The following is a 20,358-nucleotide window of genomic DNA, read 5'->3' as shown; positions in this document are numbered from 1 at the left end:
GAAATATGCAATAATGTGACAGACAAACATAAATTGAATTCATGGCACTTAACAATTTAAAGATGAAAAATACGCTCTTTTGTGTTTTTCCCATACAGATATAAAATAAGCATCTACAATTAAAGTGGCTTTTAAGTTTCGTTGAGCTTTAACGATTCTGTCATTAATTTCTACATATTGTATGTAATGATTGTCATTTTGATGATAACACATACAAGATACAACTCAGTACATATTCATACGTGGGTGTTCACAGGAGGCACAATGTGACAGGGAGAGCAATGTTTCATCGGATTATGATTACCTGTATCTGTGAATAAGGCAATGTCACAAAATGTCCTGAACATAAACAGCATTATAGAATTATTTGGCTTATTTTCCTGATTATTACTTGCTTTAAAATCAAATACATACGCAACTTTAGCGCACACAGTGCACTTCCAGGTCCCATCATTGGCAATAATTCTACATTCCGTACACACACGGTCATTGCATGTCTGGCACAGGTCTCCTCTGAAGAAGATTAGGCCAAGCGTCTTCTGACATCGTCTACAGACTCGGTCACTGATTTGCTGCTTTCTTCGATTTATTGAAGAACCTCGGATTTTGATGAGCTCATTCTTTAACTTCCTGTAATAAACCAGAGTGTTCTCTCAGTAACTCATAAAATGGCAAGATTAAAGCAAGGGAAATAAAAGCCTGAGAAAACCATAGATCCTCTATCATCATTTAATAATGTGGCTTTACATAGAAAATGCACCGTTAAAAAAATTGTCGATGACTTTGCAGTTTAGCACTTACTAAATGTGCATGACATGTACTGATCCATGCACATCAGGAATATTTCACATTTGAACCCTTTCCATGTTGACTTGGGTGATCTCAAAAGGGAGAGCACTGATGTTAACTAAATTGGCCCAATGCCCTCAAACTAACAGGTTCCTGGTCACTACTAATTAATTCTATTAAAAAGTGCATGTGTGTGCTGAAAGTACCTTGTGGTTCTCTTACGATGTCCAATGGTCAAATATTGAGCAACATGTTAATATTCATGTGTGATAATTGATTACTTGCACAGGGTACAGGAGGTACGGGTGGGTGCATGAGTGATGCTTATGCTAATGGTATCATGAAAAGAACAAAGCAAAAAAGGAACAGAAGACTTGGAATATGACAGCCATTTTGTCCCTAGTATATTTGGGAAATTGGAGAGAACAATAGTGGATACCAACTCAAAAAGGCTTATGTTATAGAGCTAAAGCATTTACCCAATTATGGAGTTTGCACTTTAGAAATGCCACAGATTTGAAATGGGATGATGAACAATGGTAAACTTTAATGCTTTGGGGAAATGTAGAGTTGTCAGTTTTCAAATAATTATTCTTTGACCTCAAAGTATTTTAAAATGAACCAATGGCTTAGAGTAATGCAGAAATAATAGGTTTTATGGAATAAAAAAGTACATGTGCCTTTTGAGCAGTCTCATTGACTGATAGTAATCAAATGTACATTATGCTTCTATTCGCTTCCAGACATGAAATTGTGAACATATGACCAACCTGATTTTAAAAAAATTTGCTAACACTGACTGAGTGAGACAAGAATTTGGTGTCCTTGTTTTTAGACACAACAGTGTTTGGGAGTGTTTCATCCTCATCATTGTTCATTTCTTTTGAATGCTGAGGTTGCTCTGCACAAACAGTATGACTAACATAGCGCAGTTGCTGCTGATCCATGGTCACTGCTGATTATTCATCTCTGATAACCATGTGACGGATAAAGGCACAACATGAAAGGTGGCAATGATGATATGGACATTTCTTGAGATTAAAAAAATCTGACAAATATCAAACCAGGTTTTTGTTTTGCCCTGTTCATTGTGTCAGGAAACTGACCAGTCTCTCAACCATACTGAGTTTTTTAAACATTTCTACAGCCTTGAAGTCATATGATTAATTAATGCTGGCGAACTATACTGCGACCAGTTGTGCTAAAATTAGTTAATGTAGAAGGGTTTAAATTTTATCAGTCTGGAACAGACATACAAAACTCGGCTTTATATACAAATGTATCATGACGATAAAGAAACATAGGTTACTCAATAAACATCTTATTTAGGCATATTGGAAAATCTCCATCCTTGCAGCAAAACATTATTAATTGTCACTTTGAGGAACAACAGCTGGTAGACTATGTGATTATCTCTTACGGAATAGGATGTAATATCATGGTCTACTGGTTGGAGACTCTTTTGAGTCTAATCAGTTTGGTGCTGCAAACAAATTGCTACTCTCATGATGTGTTGCAATGGCTCACCAGCAGAGATAGACTTAAGAGCAGAAGTGAAGTGGTCTATAGTTCCATTAGAATAAGTCAAGCAAGTTATGGATGCCAATAAATGCCTTGACATAGCTCACCTCTCATAATCTGCATCTTTTAGCCTTATAAGGTCAAGGAAGTTAGTGGAAGCTGCTGTAAAGTTGTGTGTATGGTGGTGGGGAGAGAGGGGGATGTGGTGTCTCTGGGTGGTGAGGGTGAACAGCTCACAATTGCTCTGTACAACCAGAGGAGTGCTGCTGTATCCTCCAGCTCTAGAAAATGCAAAACACTTTCCACTTAATTGAGTCAATTCTAAATCGCATCCATCTGTCTCTGGTTAAGAAAGCTTGAGTCTGTTAGTGCTTATACACTACAAATACCAATTAGCAGCGAAACAATGTGCGCGTCCAGGTCTGAAACGAGTGCAGAAACCTAATTTCTGGCAGTTTCTAGTACTGCCTTAAATGCCCTTTGTTAGCAGTGGCCTAAAATCCCAAGTAGACTAGGCCCTCTGACCTGCTAAATCAGTTATCACTCTACGATAATTATTTTCAGTTTTAAAATAATCTAAGAAATAAATAGCAGATATTTAAACATCAAAGGATGTCTGGATGGAATTTTCTCATGACCAAAATAAAATATGTTTTTTATTGAGCATGGTTTTATGGTCTTGTTATGGCTATTAAAATTGGAAGAGAAATCTGAATACCTCATTTTAATCAATATAACTACACCACAAGATGTCACACTTCTTGAATGAAATACAAACATTGTTGTATACAGAATAGTTTAACAAAGTAGTTATGAACAAGTTATCTGTGTATCTTGTGCCCTCTTAGAAACTAGATATTCGCGTCAATGTGTGGGGTTGTCCTCCTGTTCCAATTAAAAATGCTAAACATTGAAATTTATCAAATAACAGCCACCAATTAAAAACTCTCTTTAACAAACAATGTGTTTAACAATAGACTTTCCCTGCAAAACCCTCATTTCTGAAGTTAAGAAGGAATGTAGTTAGTATCTCAGCTCAGAGTCAACTTGGTCAATGTAAATAAGACAACACTAGTACAATTATTGTCCACATATTTTCTCCTTCTTGAGTTCTCTGACCAAGTCAGGTCTAACCCACAGCACTGTGATCTCCACCACAGTAAGGAGGCAGAATCAGAATCCTCGGCAGGCATTGAACTTTCCTTATGCCAACCATCCAAATAATCTGCCCCCCTTCAATGGCTCATAGTTGCAAACAAAGTGTATGGGATTTGGTGTTATGTACTGACATGGACAGAGAACCGGATTGGCAGACAGAAAGCAAACAGCTGGAATAAATAAGTCTGAGAATAAGACTGTGGCGGCCAGTAACTAACAGGCTATCGTAGGGCCCAGTGCTTGGACTCCAGCTATTCGCAATCCTCTGTATCTGTATAATCACAAATTCGCCTATCTGTGCCATAGAACAAGTAACAATAAAGTTCAACATCTTGTGGCAAAACTCACATATTCAGGCTTTTTAATGCACTTTTAAATGAGCTCTGCACTTGCAAATTTTATCATTTGTGGGTTTCTCAGGAATGGAACCCTTGTGGAAATGGATGAGTGGCTGTAGTAATGACTTAGACAAGGTAAGTAAATGGAATATCTCCAAGTTACTAAGACACAAAAGTGGGTAAGTACTGAGGGTAGGGTGCAAAAATGCTTGTGCGATTTGGACAAGTCTAGTGAGTAGGCAAAGGAATGGCAGATGAAGTGTAATAAATGTGAGGTTATCCACTTTGATTGCAAAAGGCAGATTATTATCTGAATGGTCATAGACCGGGGAATTGGGAAGTGCAATAAGACCTGGGTGTCCTTGTATGTCAATCGCTGAAAACACACATGCAGATTCCATGTGCGGAGAAGATGGCAAATTATCTCATGGCCTTCAGAGTGTGAGGATTCCAATTGTAGAGAAACGATGTCTTGCTGCAACTGTATAGGGCCTTGGTAAGACCATAACGGGAGTATTGTGTGTTGTTTTGGTCTTCTTATCTGAGGTCAGATGTTCTTGCTCCAAAGGGAATGCATTGAAGGTTTACCAGAGTGGTTTCTGGGATGGTAGGACTGATACATAAAGAAAGACTGGATCGGTTAGGACAGCATTCACTGGAGTTTAGAAGAATAAAGGGGGATTTCATAGAAACCTATAAAATTCTAACAGGACTAGACAGAGTAAGTACAAGAAGGATGTTCCCAATGACCAGGGAGTCAAGAACCAGGATCACAGTTTAAGGATATGGGCTAGGCCAGTGAGGACTGAGATAAGGAGAAATTTCTTAGCCAGAGAGTGGTGAATCTGTGGAATTCTCTGACACAGAATGAGGTTAAGACTAAAATATTATATGTATTCAAGAAGGATTTTTTTTTTGTTCATTCGTGGACATTACTGACTAAGCCAACACTTATTGCCTATCCCTAATTGGGCTCCCAATTTAAGAGTCAACCACAATGCTGTAGATCCGGAGTCACATGCATCCCAGATCAGATAAGGATAGTAATTTCCTTTCCCTAAAGGACATTAGTGAACCAGATGGGTTTTTACTAACAATTAGCAGTGGTTTCATGGTCATAATCCTAAATTTTTATTGAATTTGAATTCCACCATCTGCAATAATGGGATTCAAACTTGGGTCCCCAGAACATTACCTGGGTCTCTATATTAATTGTTTAGCAAAAATACCACTTGACCATTGCCTTCCCAGCTAGATATTGTTTTTTGGTGCTAAAGGGATCAAAGGATATGGGGAGAAAATGGGAACAAGGTACAATATTGGAGAATCAACCATGATCATAGTGGGACAGGCTTGAAGGGTTGAATAGCCTACTCCTGCTATTATTTTCTATGCTTCTATGCATGTTGTAGCCTGAAGGAATGGATAGTAGTGATAAAGACTCCAATTTCTTCCTGTCACATGGATGACCAGAAATCTCTCCCAGTCTTATCATCTGCCACTGTAATATATCAGAAAGGTTTCCATGTTGATGTTCAATCTATTTGACCATATTATGGATATGCCAGCCTTGGCCATCAGGTCCTCACATGGAACCTGAACCCAGAGGTTTTGGCTTATAGACAGGGATGTTACTCCTGCATCATTAGACCTTCTTTTGTATGCACTGCTTTTTTCATATCATCCTGACAGTGAGGTAATGTTGAATTTTAGTATTAGTTACTTGTAAAATTTTTAATTACTCAGATAATGTATGATTTCATTTTAAAAGTCATAATAATTGGAAATAACCATTAAGTAACTATAAAAAGTTCAAATATTTATTTGCCAGCAAACTAAGTGATTTCATTACCACTGACTGCTCTCAAAGTACACAGGTTATAAACTAAATGACTAATAGGTGAATCATTAACTACAAGGTACAATTAACTTAATCTGCACTCACATTGCTTAGACAAAACACATGCTCATTTCCTGGGGATTCAGTGATCCTACAATGCCAAGTCTCTCTTCTCTTTATGCATTTGCATTCATTGTTTTGGCCACATTACACAGAATAGTGATCAAACAAAACACATCTCAAATATTTTGCATCTAGAGATCTTTTCTAGTAGTTATTAACGTAATAACTTGCTTCTCCCTTGGCAGATTCCTCATCGACAAAGATATCACTCCAATATTGCTGGCTGACAAAAGGCAGGATCTACTCTTATTTTCATCCTTTCTCTGTAGAACTGGGAAACAACAAATTCATGTGCGATAGTATAGTTGTGAGGTTTCTCTGAATCTGAGAAACTCATTGTGTCTCTTAAATCACATGGCACAGGTTAGCAACAAGGAAGGAGAAAATTATATCTTGAAAGAGAAATGAATATAAAATACTAAATACTGACTGTCCAAACTGAAGCAGGTAGAATTTTATAGACTATACAGGAGAAGTACGTCATTTAACTCAACTGGTTAAGGCAGTTTTTATGTTCTAAGTCTTTTCAACAATTAGTTCATTAACAATATCGCTATCACTCTTTGACATTCAATGGCATTTTATCATCACTGAATGCTCCAAAATCAACAGCTCCAGTTTACCATTGACCATTAACTGAACTGAACCAGCCATATAAATATTATCACTGCAAGAATAGGCTAAAGGCTGGGAAGTACAAGTTCACTGACCTTCTAGATTTTTAATTACTGAGATGATGTATGATTCCACCTTCTGACTCCTCAAAACTAGTCTATTAGTCCTGAGACAGGATTATTATGGAATACCTTCCACTTGCCTGAATGAGTGTAGCTTTAACAACACTCTGGGATCTGGGACAATGAAGCCTCCATGGTTGGCACCCCATTTATCACCTCCAACATTCCATCCCTTCAGCACTGACATACAGTGGCAGTAGTGTGTACCATCTACATGAAGCGGTGCGGCAAGTCTCCAAGGCTGCTTTGACAACACCCTTAACCTCAAACACTTGGAAAAAAAATAGAGAAGCAGAGGACCAGAAACACAAGCACACATTTCCTATAAGACATACACCACCCTGATTCAGAATTCCATCAATGTTCCTTAATTTTTGTTGGATCAAAATCCTCAAACTGCTTTCAAAACATACTGTGAGTATATTGTCCTCATGGACTGTAGGAGTTCAAAGAAGATGACATCACCACCATCTTCAAGAGCAATTGGGAATGGGCAATAAATCCTAGTCTAGCCAGTAGCACATTCTGTGAGTAAATATATTATTTAAATAAAGTGACTCTATATAAAACAGTATAAGAAGATTTAGGCTGAAAAACTTCAAATAATGTTCACTCTAAAATTTGACAGCAGCATTTGAATGATGACGGAAAGTACTCGTCAGATCTGGTTCTGAAATGCAAAGCCAAGATGTGAACTAGCAGCCCATTGTATTTTCTCTGGTGAAGAATTTTGGCTCTTTATCTTTTTGTTGATTTATTGGACAGTAGAGTTGTAGAATAGACCAACACATGCTATTTTACTTGATCCTAAAAGATATTTCCTTCACACTCTGCAGCATCTGTGTCTCTCTCATCTGTCATACCAAAATCAATACCTTTTTTTCTTTTCATTGATTCTTCTTCAGGTTTTAAATATTGTTCAATTTGTAGATTCAGTAATGCTCCAGCATTATCTGCCAAGAAGATAAAATATGTTGCTCGGCAATATAAAAAGAGAACATTTGCAAATGTCATTTGTACATCATCATTGGCTAACATCAGGTCCCTTTATACATCATGACAATGTAATAAGTCCCAATGTGGTTGATGGTTGACAAGTGAGTGCAATGAATCATCACGTTGCCATGCAATGGAATTGACATCAACTTCCGCAGAAAACTTGATGTTATTTTGACCAGTTAATTTTCTTTTCAGGCTGATAAGCAACAACATTGTGAGAAAATAGCAATAAATTGTTTTGTTACTGAGCAAGGCTTTTTATAGGAAGTATCGACATCGAAAGACTTGTGGAACAAAGTTTCCTGCATCTTCTCCTAAATAAGACTTTTGAAAGAAGTATGTTCCCTAACTGATAATCCTTTTACTGTTCTACAAATTGCAGAGCATAAATTATATTGTATATTTGAAGGAAAAAAAAGGTGGCAAGTATCTTACCAATTATTGGGATCTTGGAAACTAAATACTTCTATTTAAACACCACCACTTCCAAATTGCTCTCCAAACCAACCACCATCCTGATCTGGAATGATATCACTGTTCCTGTGCTGTTGCTGTGACAAAATCCTAGAATTCCTTCCTAACACCACCATGGGTCTACCTACATCAACTGGACTACAGCAGTTCAAGAAGGTAGCTTTTCAAGGGAAATAAAGGACGGGAAATAAATGTTTGTCCAGCTAGTGATGCATACATCCATGATGATTTAAAAATCTTATCAAAAAAAAAGAAACAATCCTACTCTAAGTTAAAAGATCAGTACTCCAAGGAATACATAGTGCTCTATCAAGTTTTGATATAGCAGTATAACTAGATATATCAAGACAAATGACATTGTTCTTTGCAGAGAGATTGAACACATATGCATACAGTGCCTATTTCAACTAACCAAAGGCATTTTCTAATTCTTTCAGCAGGACAGTATGTTGACCAGAGTTAACCTGCCTGATTTAAATTTAAAAAGGGTTTAAAGTTAATTGTCAATTGTCGTTTAACTGGTGCATCCTCCAGCACCTCTATCAATGTCCACTTGCTAACCAATCAGCATGCTCTTCCCATAATGTATAAAAATGTTGTTTCTCTTTGCAATGGCATTCAAACAAAACAGTGCAAATGTATCTTGTTGAACAATACTCTTTGAAAATACTGGACTGCAGTCATTGATGTATTTTTTATTGGATGGATTGGAAAGACCACTTAGAGCTTCCTGCCCATCGATGTTCTAATGGTGCAATGGTAAAGAACTGCAATTTCACAGTGCAGGAAGAAAATCTTCAGACTTATTCAACAGTGCTTTAATAGTTTACCATTGCTACCAACAATGTGCATGAAGAATCAAATAGATATTTTTGGGATTCATGTTTTTCATTTAGTACCAGACCCTATTTATGTGGATGGGAGCCAGAGAAAGGCTGCACAGCACAGGAAAACTTCTAATACTGGAAGGGACATTTGAAGTTTGGATAAATCACATGAAAGTTTATAAGAGCCATGGGATTCCTACAATTACATGACCTGAGGGTTTGTTTACGTGGAAGGATGAAAACAAACTCAAAACTGGGCATTTTAGAGAGTTTTCTGAGACTGTTTACAGTGTCATGATTGGACAGTGGGCAGCAAATTAAGGATTGGAGGTTGGACTGCCTGTCCAAATGAAAGGCAAGTCACTGGTGAGCTGATAGACCAGAAAGAAACATGTTACCAGTGGGCTATATTGCCTAATTGTGGGGAGTGTGGCCATCACTCAGGAATTCCTAGCTAATCTAACTGGCCAGCGTTTCCAACCCTCCCAACAGTGCCAAAGCTCAGTTTTGGGTGAGGGGAGGTCTGCAGGCAGAAATCTCATCATGGATGCCCTGTGAAGGGAAATCCGAGTTTTGAAATAAGGGATCATGAAGCACGGAGAGGGCAGAGAGGGCATTGATAGCCAGGTTTTATCAGGCAGAAGTGTGAAAGGTGTAGGGCAGAGGTGCACCTCAGTGCACACAGTGTACAACTGAAATGGTTGAAACTACTTTACCGTTTCTCTTTTTGTGCTGCCATACAATCACCACACGTAATAACACAACCCTCTGATCTGGACCGCAGCGTCTTTTTTAGCTACTTTTGTTCAAGACCTGGTTTTCCTGGTGCTCCTGCTCAGTGTGCTGTTAAAATTGAATTTTTATCCTTTTTAAGATATGGTCACCAGTGCTATAGTTTTGGCTTGGTTCTCTGACTTGAAGCCTGTAACCTGTCAGTCAGGGTTTTCACTATATTCCACAGTGTTAATGTGGTGCAACTTTGACAATCTATTTTCCAATTCTCACTGACTCTACTTGTTTATGAAGCAGTTTCAACTGATTCTCATTATGTTCAGCAGTTTCAGATCTGACAGAATATTCCTTAAAATTAATAAACTTGAAGGCACAGATAGTCATGTTGGAACATGATATCATAGCTATGATTGAGACCTGTCTGAAAGATGGGCAGGATTGGCAGCTCAACATTCCTTGATATAGGGTATTCAGACAGAATATAACAGGGCACAGTCACAATATTGATCAAGGAAATAATTACAGTGAAGAGGGGTGTTATCTTGGAAGAGGCAGCTGAGGAAATTTGGCATGACGGTGAATGCCCTTGCGAACTTTTATAGGTGCACCATCGAGAGTATTCTGTCTGGATGTATCACTACCTGGTATGGCAACTGTACCATTCAAGATCGGAGATGGTTACAGAGACTGGTGAAGTCGGCCCGGACAATCACAAAGGCCAACCTCCCATCTACAGAATCCATCTACCAGGCCCGCTGTCAAGGAAAGGCCACCAGCATTTTCAAAGATCCATCCCACCCTGGCAATATTTTTCTCCAACCTCAACCATCAGGGAGAAGGTACTGAAGCCTGAACATGCGCCAGCCATTTTCGAAACGATTTCCACACTACTATTGTTAGAATACTGAATGGACTCACAAAATCTTAACGTTCGCCCGTACCTGTGTTTTTGTTTTTGCTGCTGTATACATATTATTTACTTATCAATGTTACTTAACTATGTGACCTGCCTGTTTTGCTCGCAAGATAAAGCTTTTCACTGTGCTTTGGTACACATGACAATAAATTCAATTCAATTCAATTCAATTCAATGAGGACATATTAGTAGAAACACAAAATGGCAAACAAGGTGTTGGGTGTGTATTATAGGCTTCCAAATATTCAGGGAGAGATACTGGATCAAATATGTAATCAAATTGCAGAGAAATGTTGTAATAGTGAGGCTGTGATAGGGAATTTTAATTATCTAAATATTATCTGGGATAGTTTTATGTGCAAGGTAGGGAGGAACCAAATTGCATCCAGGAGAACTTCTTTAACCATCATTTAACCAGTAGAGAACCTACCAAATATCAGGGCAGTTCTGGACCTAATATTCAGAAAACAGCTCAGGCAGGGTGAAGGCTTAGCAATCAGGTCGCATTTTGGAGATAGTGGCCACAGTTCAGTTAGATTTAAAACAGTACAGAAAATGATAAGCTAGGCTAGTGTTTCAAAGTTGAAAGCATATTTGGTCACTTTAAGCTAGAAAATGCTTTTCTGAATTTAAAGTACAGCCACAGCTGCCAGCTAAAGGTTAGACTGTTCCAAATGTAACACTTGGCTGTTAAATGATACCTGAGTTTTGGTTGTTGTTTTAACAACAATTCAAATTTAACCAATTACTTTAAATTATGCCCAGGATACCAGAAGCCAATGGAATTTAAGTTTTATTGTTTTGACACCTGGAAACCAATCAAATTGTAAGAATTTAATGTGTCATGGGGGGTATATAAACCCGACATTTTGAAAATTAGGCAGACTGCAACTGCCATCGAACAGCAAGCAACTGCTATATAGCCAGAGAGCTAACTACCCATTGAACATCTTGCTCTGAAAGAAATTCTCTACTAAAGGAACCTTTTCATGTAAAACATGCTCACAGTAAAATGAAAGAAGACGACCCAGGGAGATCAGCAGTTGGAAGAGTGAAACACCAAAGAAGACAGAGACTGTGTGGTCTTGTGATTAAGTTAATGTAACGTTTAATAAGTGTCTTATTGGAACAACATGTTATTTTTTATCGACTTGGGGCTCAGATAGTAAGTAGTTAAAAAGGAAGGGCTCTGGATTTGTGAATAGCTTTTGTTTTAGTACGTTGCTACTTACTGAGGAGTTAGTCTTAAACTGCAGGACAATATCAAAGGACTTATCAGGTGGACAGAGCTATTGGCAAATAGATTTCAATCTGAAAAAAGAGTGAGTTAATGAAACTGGGGAGGGCCAACAAGGCAATGGATCACATTGTGAATTGTAGGACCATGGAAAATATTGAAGAGCAGAAAGAGTTTGGTGTACATGTCCACAGACCCCTGAAGGTAGTGGGCCAGGCAGATAAGGTGCGTATAAAGGCTTATGGTGTACTTGCTTTTGTTAGCTGAGACACTGAATACAAGAGCAGGGAGATTATGCTGGAATTGCATGAGATGCTAATTAGGCCACAGCTGGAGTACTGTGTGTTGTTCTAGTCACTACATTATAGAAAGAATATGATAGCATTAGATAAGATGCAGAGGAGATTCACCAAGATGTTGCCTGGGCTGTGATAGGCCAGCACATTGCTTTAGTTGTCTTTCTCTGGATGTTTCCACTGGTTGATGGAAGCAACTGCCTTGGCTTCAAATTGTCTGTAACTCACTCCAATTATAGTTGTTTAATCAAAGCCTGCCATGTGTGTCACATTACTGCTAGACATCAGAGAATAAAATCTTTCATCTTGTCCTATAACCTACTGCCCAATAATATTAACTCATTTCACAAGTACAAGTACATCATTAGATCCAGATACTGTTATTTCTGCAGCTAACTACCTTGTCAAATAATTTGAGGTGTTTTATTATCTTAAAGTCACTATATAGTTCCTAGTTGTAGTTATTGTTGAGAGAACAACCAGCTCCTGCAGAATCTTGTACACATTGCTTCATTTGTTGGCATGGGCCTTTTACAATTCAAAAACAGCAACATTATTTGCTTCTTGTACAATGTTCCCATGGTGATAATGATGATTAAAAGTGATACATGTCGACATTTTCTCAAAGCATCTTACTTAGTCACAAACACCCAATGAAAGTGTTGTGGACCAGACCAAACCCCCACAAAATATATTGAGAAGATACCTTTAAAATAAGAAGTCTTAGAGAATAGGTTGACTATAAGGTGTTGCATTCCAGATGCAATTTGATTTGTCAAACTACTTAATTTTAAGCAAAACAGACTATTTTTACACTACAGTTAAAATACAGACAAGATAAAAAATAAAGAATTGCCTTAATTGTGACTCTACTTAAATGCTTAACAAAATAACATATTTATTAATTACTTCTAATTAACTGTTCCAATATAGTAACATCCCATAAACACATCTGTGGCAAAGGCAAATTCAGTAAAACAGATTGTCTCACATGCAATTCCAGCAGCAGGAAGAGAACCCCAGCTTTTGGCTGCAACAGAGAGAGGAATAAGAGCTTCCACAACCAGCTTTACCAGCAGAAAGTTAAAAGTAAAAATCCTGGTTCTGTGGGAGCTTGACTCCACCCATTCAGGCTGCTTCTATTGTTTCAACTTTAATAAAATTCACAAGATTTCATACATTATTTACTTTATTGGCTTTGAGCAGACTGCTCTGTAGCTCTGTCTCAAACTTTCTTCATTAAAAAAATCAGGACAGGGGATCCAAGATAGTGGTGACCTAGAAAGATAACGTTGCAGAGGTCCGCACCACAGTGCAAGTGGAATGAAGTTTTAACCTGCCCTACCAGGACCACTGCGATATCTTGGGACTCTGGAAAAGTCGTGGAGTCACACAAAACTGTCAGAGAGCAACTTATTTCAGTTATTGGTATAGAACATAGAACTTAGAACAATACAGCGCAGTACAGGCCCTTTGGCCCTCGATGTTGCGCCGATCCAAGCCCACCTAACCTACACTAGCCCACTATCCTCCTTATGCCTATCCAATGCCTGTTTAAATGCCCATAAAGAGGGAGAGTCCACCACTGCTACTGGCAGGGCATTCCATGAACTCACGACTCGCTGAGTAAAGAATCTACCCCTAACATCTGTCCTATACCTACCACCCCTTAATTTAAAGCTATGCCCCCTCGTAATAGCTGATCCATACGTGGAAAAAGGTTCTCATGGTCAACCCTATCTAAACCCCTAATCATCTTGTACACCTCTATCAAGTCACCCCTAAACCTTCTTTTCTCCAATGAAAACAGCCTCAAGTGCCTCAGCCTTTCCTCATACGATCTTCCTACCATACCAGGAAACATCCTGGTAAACCTCCTCTGCACCCGTTCCAGTGACTCCACATCCTTCCTATAGTATGGCGACCAAAACTGCACACAATATTCTAGATGAGGCCGCACCAGAGTCTTATACAACTGCAACATGACCTCAGGACTCCGGAACTCAATTCCTCTACCAATAAAAGCCAGTACGCCATAAGCCTTCTTCACAGCACTATTTACCTGGGTGGCAACTTTCAGAGATCTGTGTACATGGACACCAAGATCCCTCTGCTCATCCACACTACCAAGTATCCGACCATTAGCCCAGTACCCCATCTTTTTGTTACTCATACCAAAGTGAATCACCTCACATTTACCCACATTGAACTCCATATGCCACCTTTCTGCCCAGCTCTGCAGCTTATCTATATCACGCTGTAACCTGCCACATCCTTCCTCACTGTCAACAACTCCACCGACTTTCGTATCATCTGCAAACTTGCTCACCCAATCTTCTAGCCGCTCCTCCAGGTCATTTATAAAAATGACAAACAGCAATGGTCCCAAAACAGATCCCTGCGGAACACCGCTAGTAACTGCACTCCAAGATGAACCTTTACCATCAACTACCACCCTCTGTCTTCTTCCAGCCAGCCAATTCCTAATTCAAACCTCCAACTCACCCTCAATGCCATACCTCCGTATTTTTTGCAGTAGCCTACCATGGGGAACCTTATCAAACGCCTTACTAAAATCCATATACACCACAACTACCGTTTTACCCTCGTCCACCTCCTTAGTCACCTTCTCAAAGAATTCAATAAGGTTTGTGAGGCACGATCTGCCCTTCACAAAACCATGCTGACTATCCTTGATCACATTATTCCTATCCAGATGTTCATAAATCCTATCCCTTACAATTCTCCCTAAGACTTTGCCCACAAAAGAAGTGAGGCTCACCGGCCTATAGTTACTAGGGTTATCCCTACTCCCTTTCTTGAACAAGGGAACCACATTTGCTATTCTCCAGTCTTCTGGCATTATTCCTGTAGACAACGAGGACATAAAAATCAAGGCCAATGGCTCTGCAATCTCCTCCCTTGCTTCCCAGAGAATCCTAGGATAAATGCCATCAGGCCCAGGGGACTTATCTATTTTCACCCTTTCCAGAATTTCCAACACCTCTTCCCTACATATCTCAAAGCTGTCCATTCTAATTAATTGTGACTCAGTATTCACATCGGCAACAATGTCCTGTTCCTGAGTGAATACTGACGAAAAGTATTCATTCAGTGTCTCCCCAATCTCTTCAGCCTCCACACGCAACTTCCCACTACTATCCTTGACTGGACCTATTCCTACCCTAGTCATTCTTTTATTCCTGACATACCTATAGAAAGCCTTTGGGTTTTCCCTAATCCTACCAACTAAGGACTTTTCATGTCCCCTCCTTGCTGCTCTTAGCTCTCTCTTCAGATCCTTCCTGGCTACCTTATAACTCTCAATCACCCCAATTGAACCTTCACACCTCATCTTTACATAGGCCACCCTCTTCCCTTTAACAAGGGATTCTAATTCCTTATTAAACCACGGCTCCCTCACACGACCCTTTCCTCCCTGCCTGACAGGTACATACTTATCAAGGACACTCAATAGTTGCTCCTTGAACAAGCTCCACATATCAATTGCGCCCTTGCCTTGAAGCCTACTTTTCCAAGCCATGCATCCTAAGTCGTGCCTCACCGCATCATAATTTCCCTGCCCCCAGCTAAAACTCTTGCCCTGCAATGCACACTTATCCCTCTCCATCACTAGAGTAAAAGTCACCGAATTGTGGTCACTGTCCCCAAAGTGCTCACCTACTCCAATTCTAACACCTGGCCTAGTTCGTTACCCAGAACCAAATCCAGTATGGCCTCACCTCTTGTTGGCCTGTCTACATATTGTGTCAGGAAACCCTCCTGCACACATTGGACAAACACCGACCCATCTATCGAACTCAAGCTATAGCTTTCCCAGACAATATCAGGAAAGTTAAAGGCCCCCATAACAACCACCCTATCACTTTCACTCTTCTCCTGAGTCATCCTCGCAATCCTTTCTTCTATGTCTCTAGGACTATTAGGAGGCCTGTAGAAAACTCCTAACAGGGTGACCTCACCTTTCCTATTCCTAACCTCAGCCCAAACGACCTCAGATGGCGAGTCTTCATCCATCGTCCTTTCCACCGCTGTAATACTATCTTTGACAAGCAATGCCACACCTCCCCCTCTTTTACCCCCACCTCTGACCCTACTAAAACATTTAAACCCTGGAACCTGCAACAGCCAATCCTGTCCCTGTTCTACCCATGTCTCTGTAATAGCCACAACATCGAAATCCCAGGTACCAACACACGCTGCAAGTTCACCTACCTTATTTCGTATACTTCTTGCATTGAAGTATACACACTTCAAGCCACTTTCCTGTTTACAGGCGCCCTCCTTTGAGATTGATGCCATGTTCCTAACCTCCCTACACTCCAGGTCCTGCACCCTAAAGCTACAGTCTAGGTTCCCATGCCCCTGCAGAGTTAGTTTAAACCCCCCCCCCACCAAGAGCACTAGCAAACCTCCCCCCAAGGATACTGGTGCCCCTCAGGTTCAGGTGTAGACCATCCTGTTTATAGAGGTCCCACCTTCCCCAGAAAGAACCCCAGTTATCCAGAAACCGGAATCCCTCCCTCCTGCACCATCCCTGTAGCCACGCATTTAACTGTTGTCTCTCCCTATTCCTTGACTCTCTATCACGTGGAACGGGTAACAAACCAGAGACAACAACTCTGTTTGTTCTAACTCTGAGCTTCCAACCTAGTTCCCTGAAAGCCTGCCTAACATCCTCAGCCCTCCTCCTACCTATGTTGTTGGTGCCAATGTGGACCACGACTTCGGGCTGCTCCCCCTCCCCCTTAAGGACCCGGAAAACACGATCAGAGATGTCACGTACCCTTGCACCTGGGAGGCAACATACCAAACGTGAGTCTCTGTCGCCCCCGCAAAACCGCCTATCTGTGCCCCGAACTATCGAGTCCCCAATAACTATTGCTCTGCTCTTGTCCACCCTTCCCTTCTGAGCAATGGGGACAGGCTCCGTGCCAGAGGCCTGAACCCCATTGCTTACCCCTGGTAAGTCGTCCTCCCCACAAGTATCCAAAACGGTATACTTGTTCTTGAGGGGAATGGCCGCAGGGGGTCCCTGCACTGGCTGCTTCCTCCCAGTCCCCCTCACTGTCACCCATTTGTCTACAATCTTTGGAGTTACTACTTCCCTAAAGCTCCGATCTATGACCCCCTCTGCCTCCCGAATGATCCTAAGTTCATCCAACTCCAGCTCCACTTCCCTAACACGGTCTTGGAGGAGCTGGAGATGGGTGCACTTCCTACAAGTGTAATCAGCAGGGACGACCATGGCATCCCTCACCTCAAACATGTTGCAAGAGGAACATTGCACTGCGTTCACTGCCATCCCTCTAAAAGGTAAACTTTAAAAAAAAACAAACTAGGTCTAAAAATAGAACAAGCTATCCAGGGATGTGAAAGAAGAGAGCAGGTACGTCAGAGGCCAGGCCCGCGGCCCAGCCTGCAGGATCCTCAGACTCCTACCAGGTTTCCTACCAGGTCCTGGTAAGGGAGCTCGTGAAATCTCACGAGATGTTGGGCTAGCAGATAGTGGAGATGCTGGCCACGATATATATCATGCGGCAGAAGCATGAACAGCAGCTGGAAAACCTGGAAAAGAGAATGGATGAGGTAGAACGCAGGGTCACAGTGATACCAATTCCTCCAAAGATAGGATCCAGGCCCTGGAAATGCAGGCCCGTTATTTGCTTGACCAGGTTGTTGATCTCGAGAACAGGGGGAAGGAGAAAAAATATTCAGATCGTTGGTCTGCTGGAGGATAAGCAAGGAGAGGGACTGGTGAAATTTATTGAGGACTGGTTGCCAAAATTCCTTAACTTTGAGGCTGGTATGTGAAGCTTGAAGATTGAGAGGGCTTACTGGGTCCAGTCTTGATGTGGTTTCATCACTATAGAGATAAGGAGAGAATTGTGGAAGCTTCCAGAATCCAAGGGAAGGATCCAAAAGCTCTTGTTTACGAGGCTCTAAGGTCATGTTCTTCCAGGACTTCTCAGCGGTGGTGATCCAGAAAAGAAAATTCTATGATGGCATTAAGAAAAGACTGAGGGAGCTTGAGATCCAGTACTTTCTGAGGTATCCAGCGGGGCTTCAGATCACCTTAGATGGACCTATACATCTATTTGACACGTTGGAGAAGGCAAGAGACTTTGTGGGCAAATTAACTTAATCTGAACAAATTAGCATGTACAAATAGTAGTGTTCTTTGGGTATGTCTCTATTTTTCTTCAAAAAAAAGAGGAAGTCCGGTGCGGGCTTTCTTGTCTTTTTTTTAATTGTTAATAATCTAATCCCAATTGGAAGTGGTTGGGATGTGTACTTTCAATTCCTGTGTTAAGTTATACCAAAGGATGGGTGTGATACTTAACTTTCTATTTCAAGATTTCTTTGTTCGCATTGTTATTTCATGGTGCATTTTCTTTCTTTTCTGCTTGCATTTGTGGTGCTGCTCTACCCAGGAAGAGAGAAAATGGCTGGGATGGCTAGATGCCTACTTACAGGCAGTTTATGCCCAGTTTAGGTATTTAAATGCACTGGCTGCAATACTGGCAGTGGGATGGGAAGTTGGGCTTTGGGATGTCTAGATGCTCCCTTTGGGCAGGGGGTGAGTTCCCCTATTCAGGGCCATTGGCACTTTGTATGTTGGTTTGTTTTTTTGTTGTTGTTGTATATAGTCTTTGATAGCTTTGTAGGTTTGTTAACTGTAGTGGTTTTAGTTTATGTAGGTTTTATGTGCGATGGATCTTGCAACACTAAAGCTCAGGGATTTGTAATTTGAGTTCCTCCTCTCTGGAATCTAAATGTTGTGACAGAAGGTTATAGCTAATGACTTGATTAAATGGTGTACCTGGAACATCAAGGGGAGTTACTCACCAATTAGGAGGAAAAACATACTTCTTGAGTCTTAGAGAGGAAAAGTGGATATTAATTTATTACAGGAGACACTTGGATGGTAGGGAGCATTTGAAACTACAGCAGAATGGCTTTGATCAGATTTACTATTCATCTTTTAGTTCCAGAAGTAGTGAGTGGCTATATTGGTTAGGAGAAATCTTCCATTTAAGTTACTAGACACACATGGGAGATTTGTAATCCTCAAAGCCCTGATAAACAGGGAAGAATATGATGTTTTAAATGTTTACTGCCCTCCTGTCCATCCCCTCATATTTCTGGTAAACGTGTTCTCTAAACTGATCAGTCTTGAGTCCCAGGATATCATTATAGGGGGAGATTTTAACTGTCTCGTGGATCCCACAGTAGACAGGTTGCCCAAAGGCCCCCCGATACCCTCTGTACAAACTAAACAATTAGTGGATCTGTGTGTGGTGTTAGGGTTAGTTCACGTCTGGAGGCATCTCCACCCCACAGACAGGGATTTTACGTTTTCTTCGAATCCACACAGATGTTACACCAGGATTGATTTTTTTCTGACCCCCGTGGCAATCCTGGACTTGGTGGCATCTTGTACGATTGGTAATATTACCATCTGCAATCGTGCTCCAGTGTACCTGTTGCCTCAGATTAAGGACAATATAGTGGGCCTGAGACAGTGGCGAATGGATCCCTTTATCCTTACGGATAATAAGTTTGTGCAGTACTTCTCTAAGGAATTTAGGGCGTTCCTAGACATTAATTCAGGCTTGGTTAGTTACCTGTCCGTCCTTTGGAAACTGCCAAAGCCTATGCCAGGGGTTAGTTATTTCCTACTGTGCCAGTAGGAAGCGGCAGAAGGGTAAGCAGCAATGTATCCTCGAAGCACGGTTGAAGGCAGCCAAGAAGGCTTACTCTGACACGCCCTCATTGGTCAAGCTACAGAGGATTACGGCGCTGTGGTCTGCATTGAATTCCGTGCTTGCACAGACAGCAAAAAAGGAGCTTACTTTCACAAAACAAAGATTATATGAGCACGGTGACAAACCAGGCAAGTGTACCTAGTGTATTTTGCCAGGAAAAGGAGTGCCCCTCAAGCCATTACATCAATTAGGGAAGGGTCTGGGAACCTAACATGTGATTTCAAAAAGATTAATGTGGCATTCCAGAGATTTTACTCTGAATTATAGCAATCTGAGGGTTGTGAGGAGGGGCGGGCCAAGATGAAGTCCCTTTTCAAGGATTTGGAGCTCCCGGGTGGGACCCCCGAACAAGAGTCTTTTCTCAATGCCCCCTTATCAGAGCAAGAGGTGCAGGAAACTGTGAAGCAGCTTCAGAGTGAAAAGGAGCATGGTCCTTCCTGGTGAATTTTATAAGGAACTTTTAAGCATATTGTCAGGCCCGATGCTCAACATGTTCAATGACTCATACAGCCATGATTGTCTCCTGCCATCTCTGAAAGAGGCCAAAATTTAATTTATTCTTAAAGTGGGGAAGGTCCCGG

The 20,358-nt window shown here is 40.8% G+C and overlaps 1 protein-coding gene across 5 annotated transcripts in view; it reads right to left on the bottom strand.

Annotated features, from left to right (window-relative positions):
• sytl5 (synaptotagmin-like 5) overlaps positions 1-20,358 on the bottom strand; it is a 190,780-nt gene that overhangs the window by 63,476 nt on the left and 106,946 nt on the right. For all 5 annotated transcript variants that reach the window (XM_072585109.1, XM_072585108.1, XM_072585107.1 and 2 more), the window contains one exon: positions 415-630. In XM_072585109.1, the coding sequence (XP_072441210.1) occupies positions 415-630 (216 nt within the window). The remainder of the gene's footprint in view (positions 1-414; positions 631-20,358) is intronic.

This window comes from Chiloscyllium punctatum, chromosome 15 (genome assembly GCF_047496795.1).
Source record: "Chiloscyllium punctatum isolate Juve2018m chromosome 15, sChiPun1.3, whole genome shotgun sequence".
NCBI classification, from domain to species: Eukaryota; Metazoa; Chordata; class Chondrichthyes; order Orectolobiformes; family Hemiscylliidae; genus Chiloscyllium; species Chiloscyllium punctatum.
This window is presented reverse-complemented; position numbering and strand designations above follow the sequence as displayed.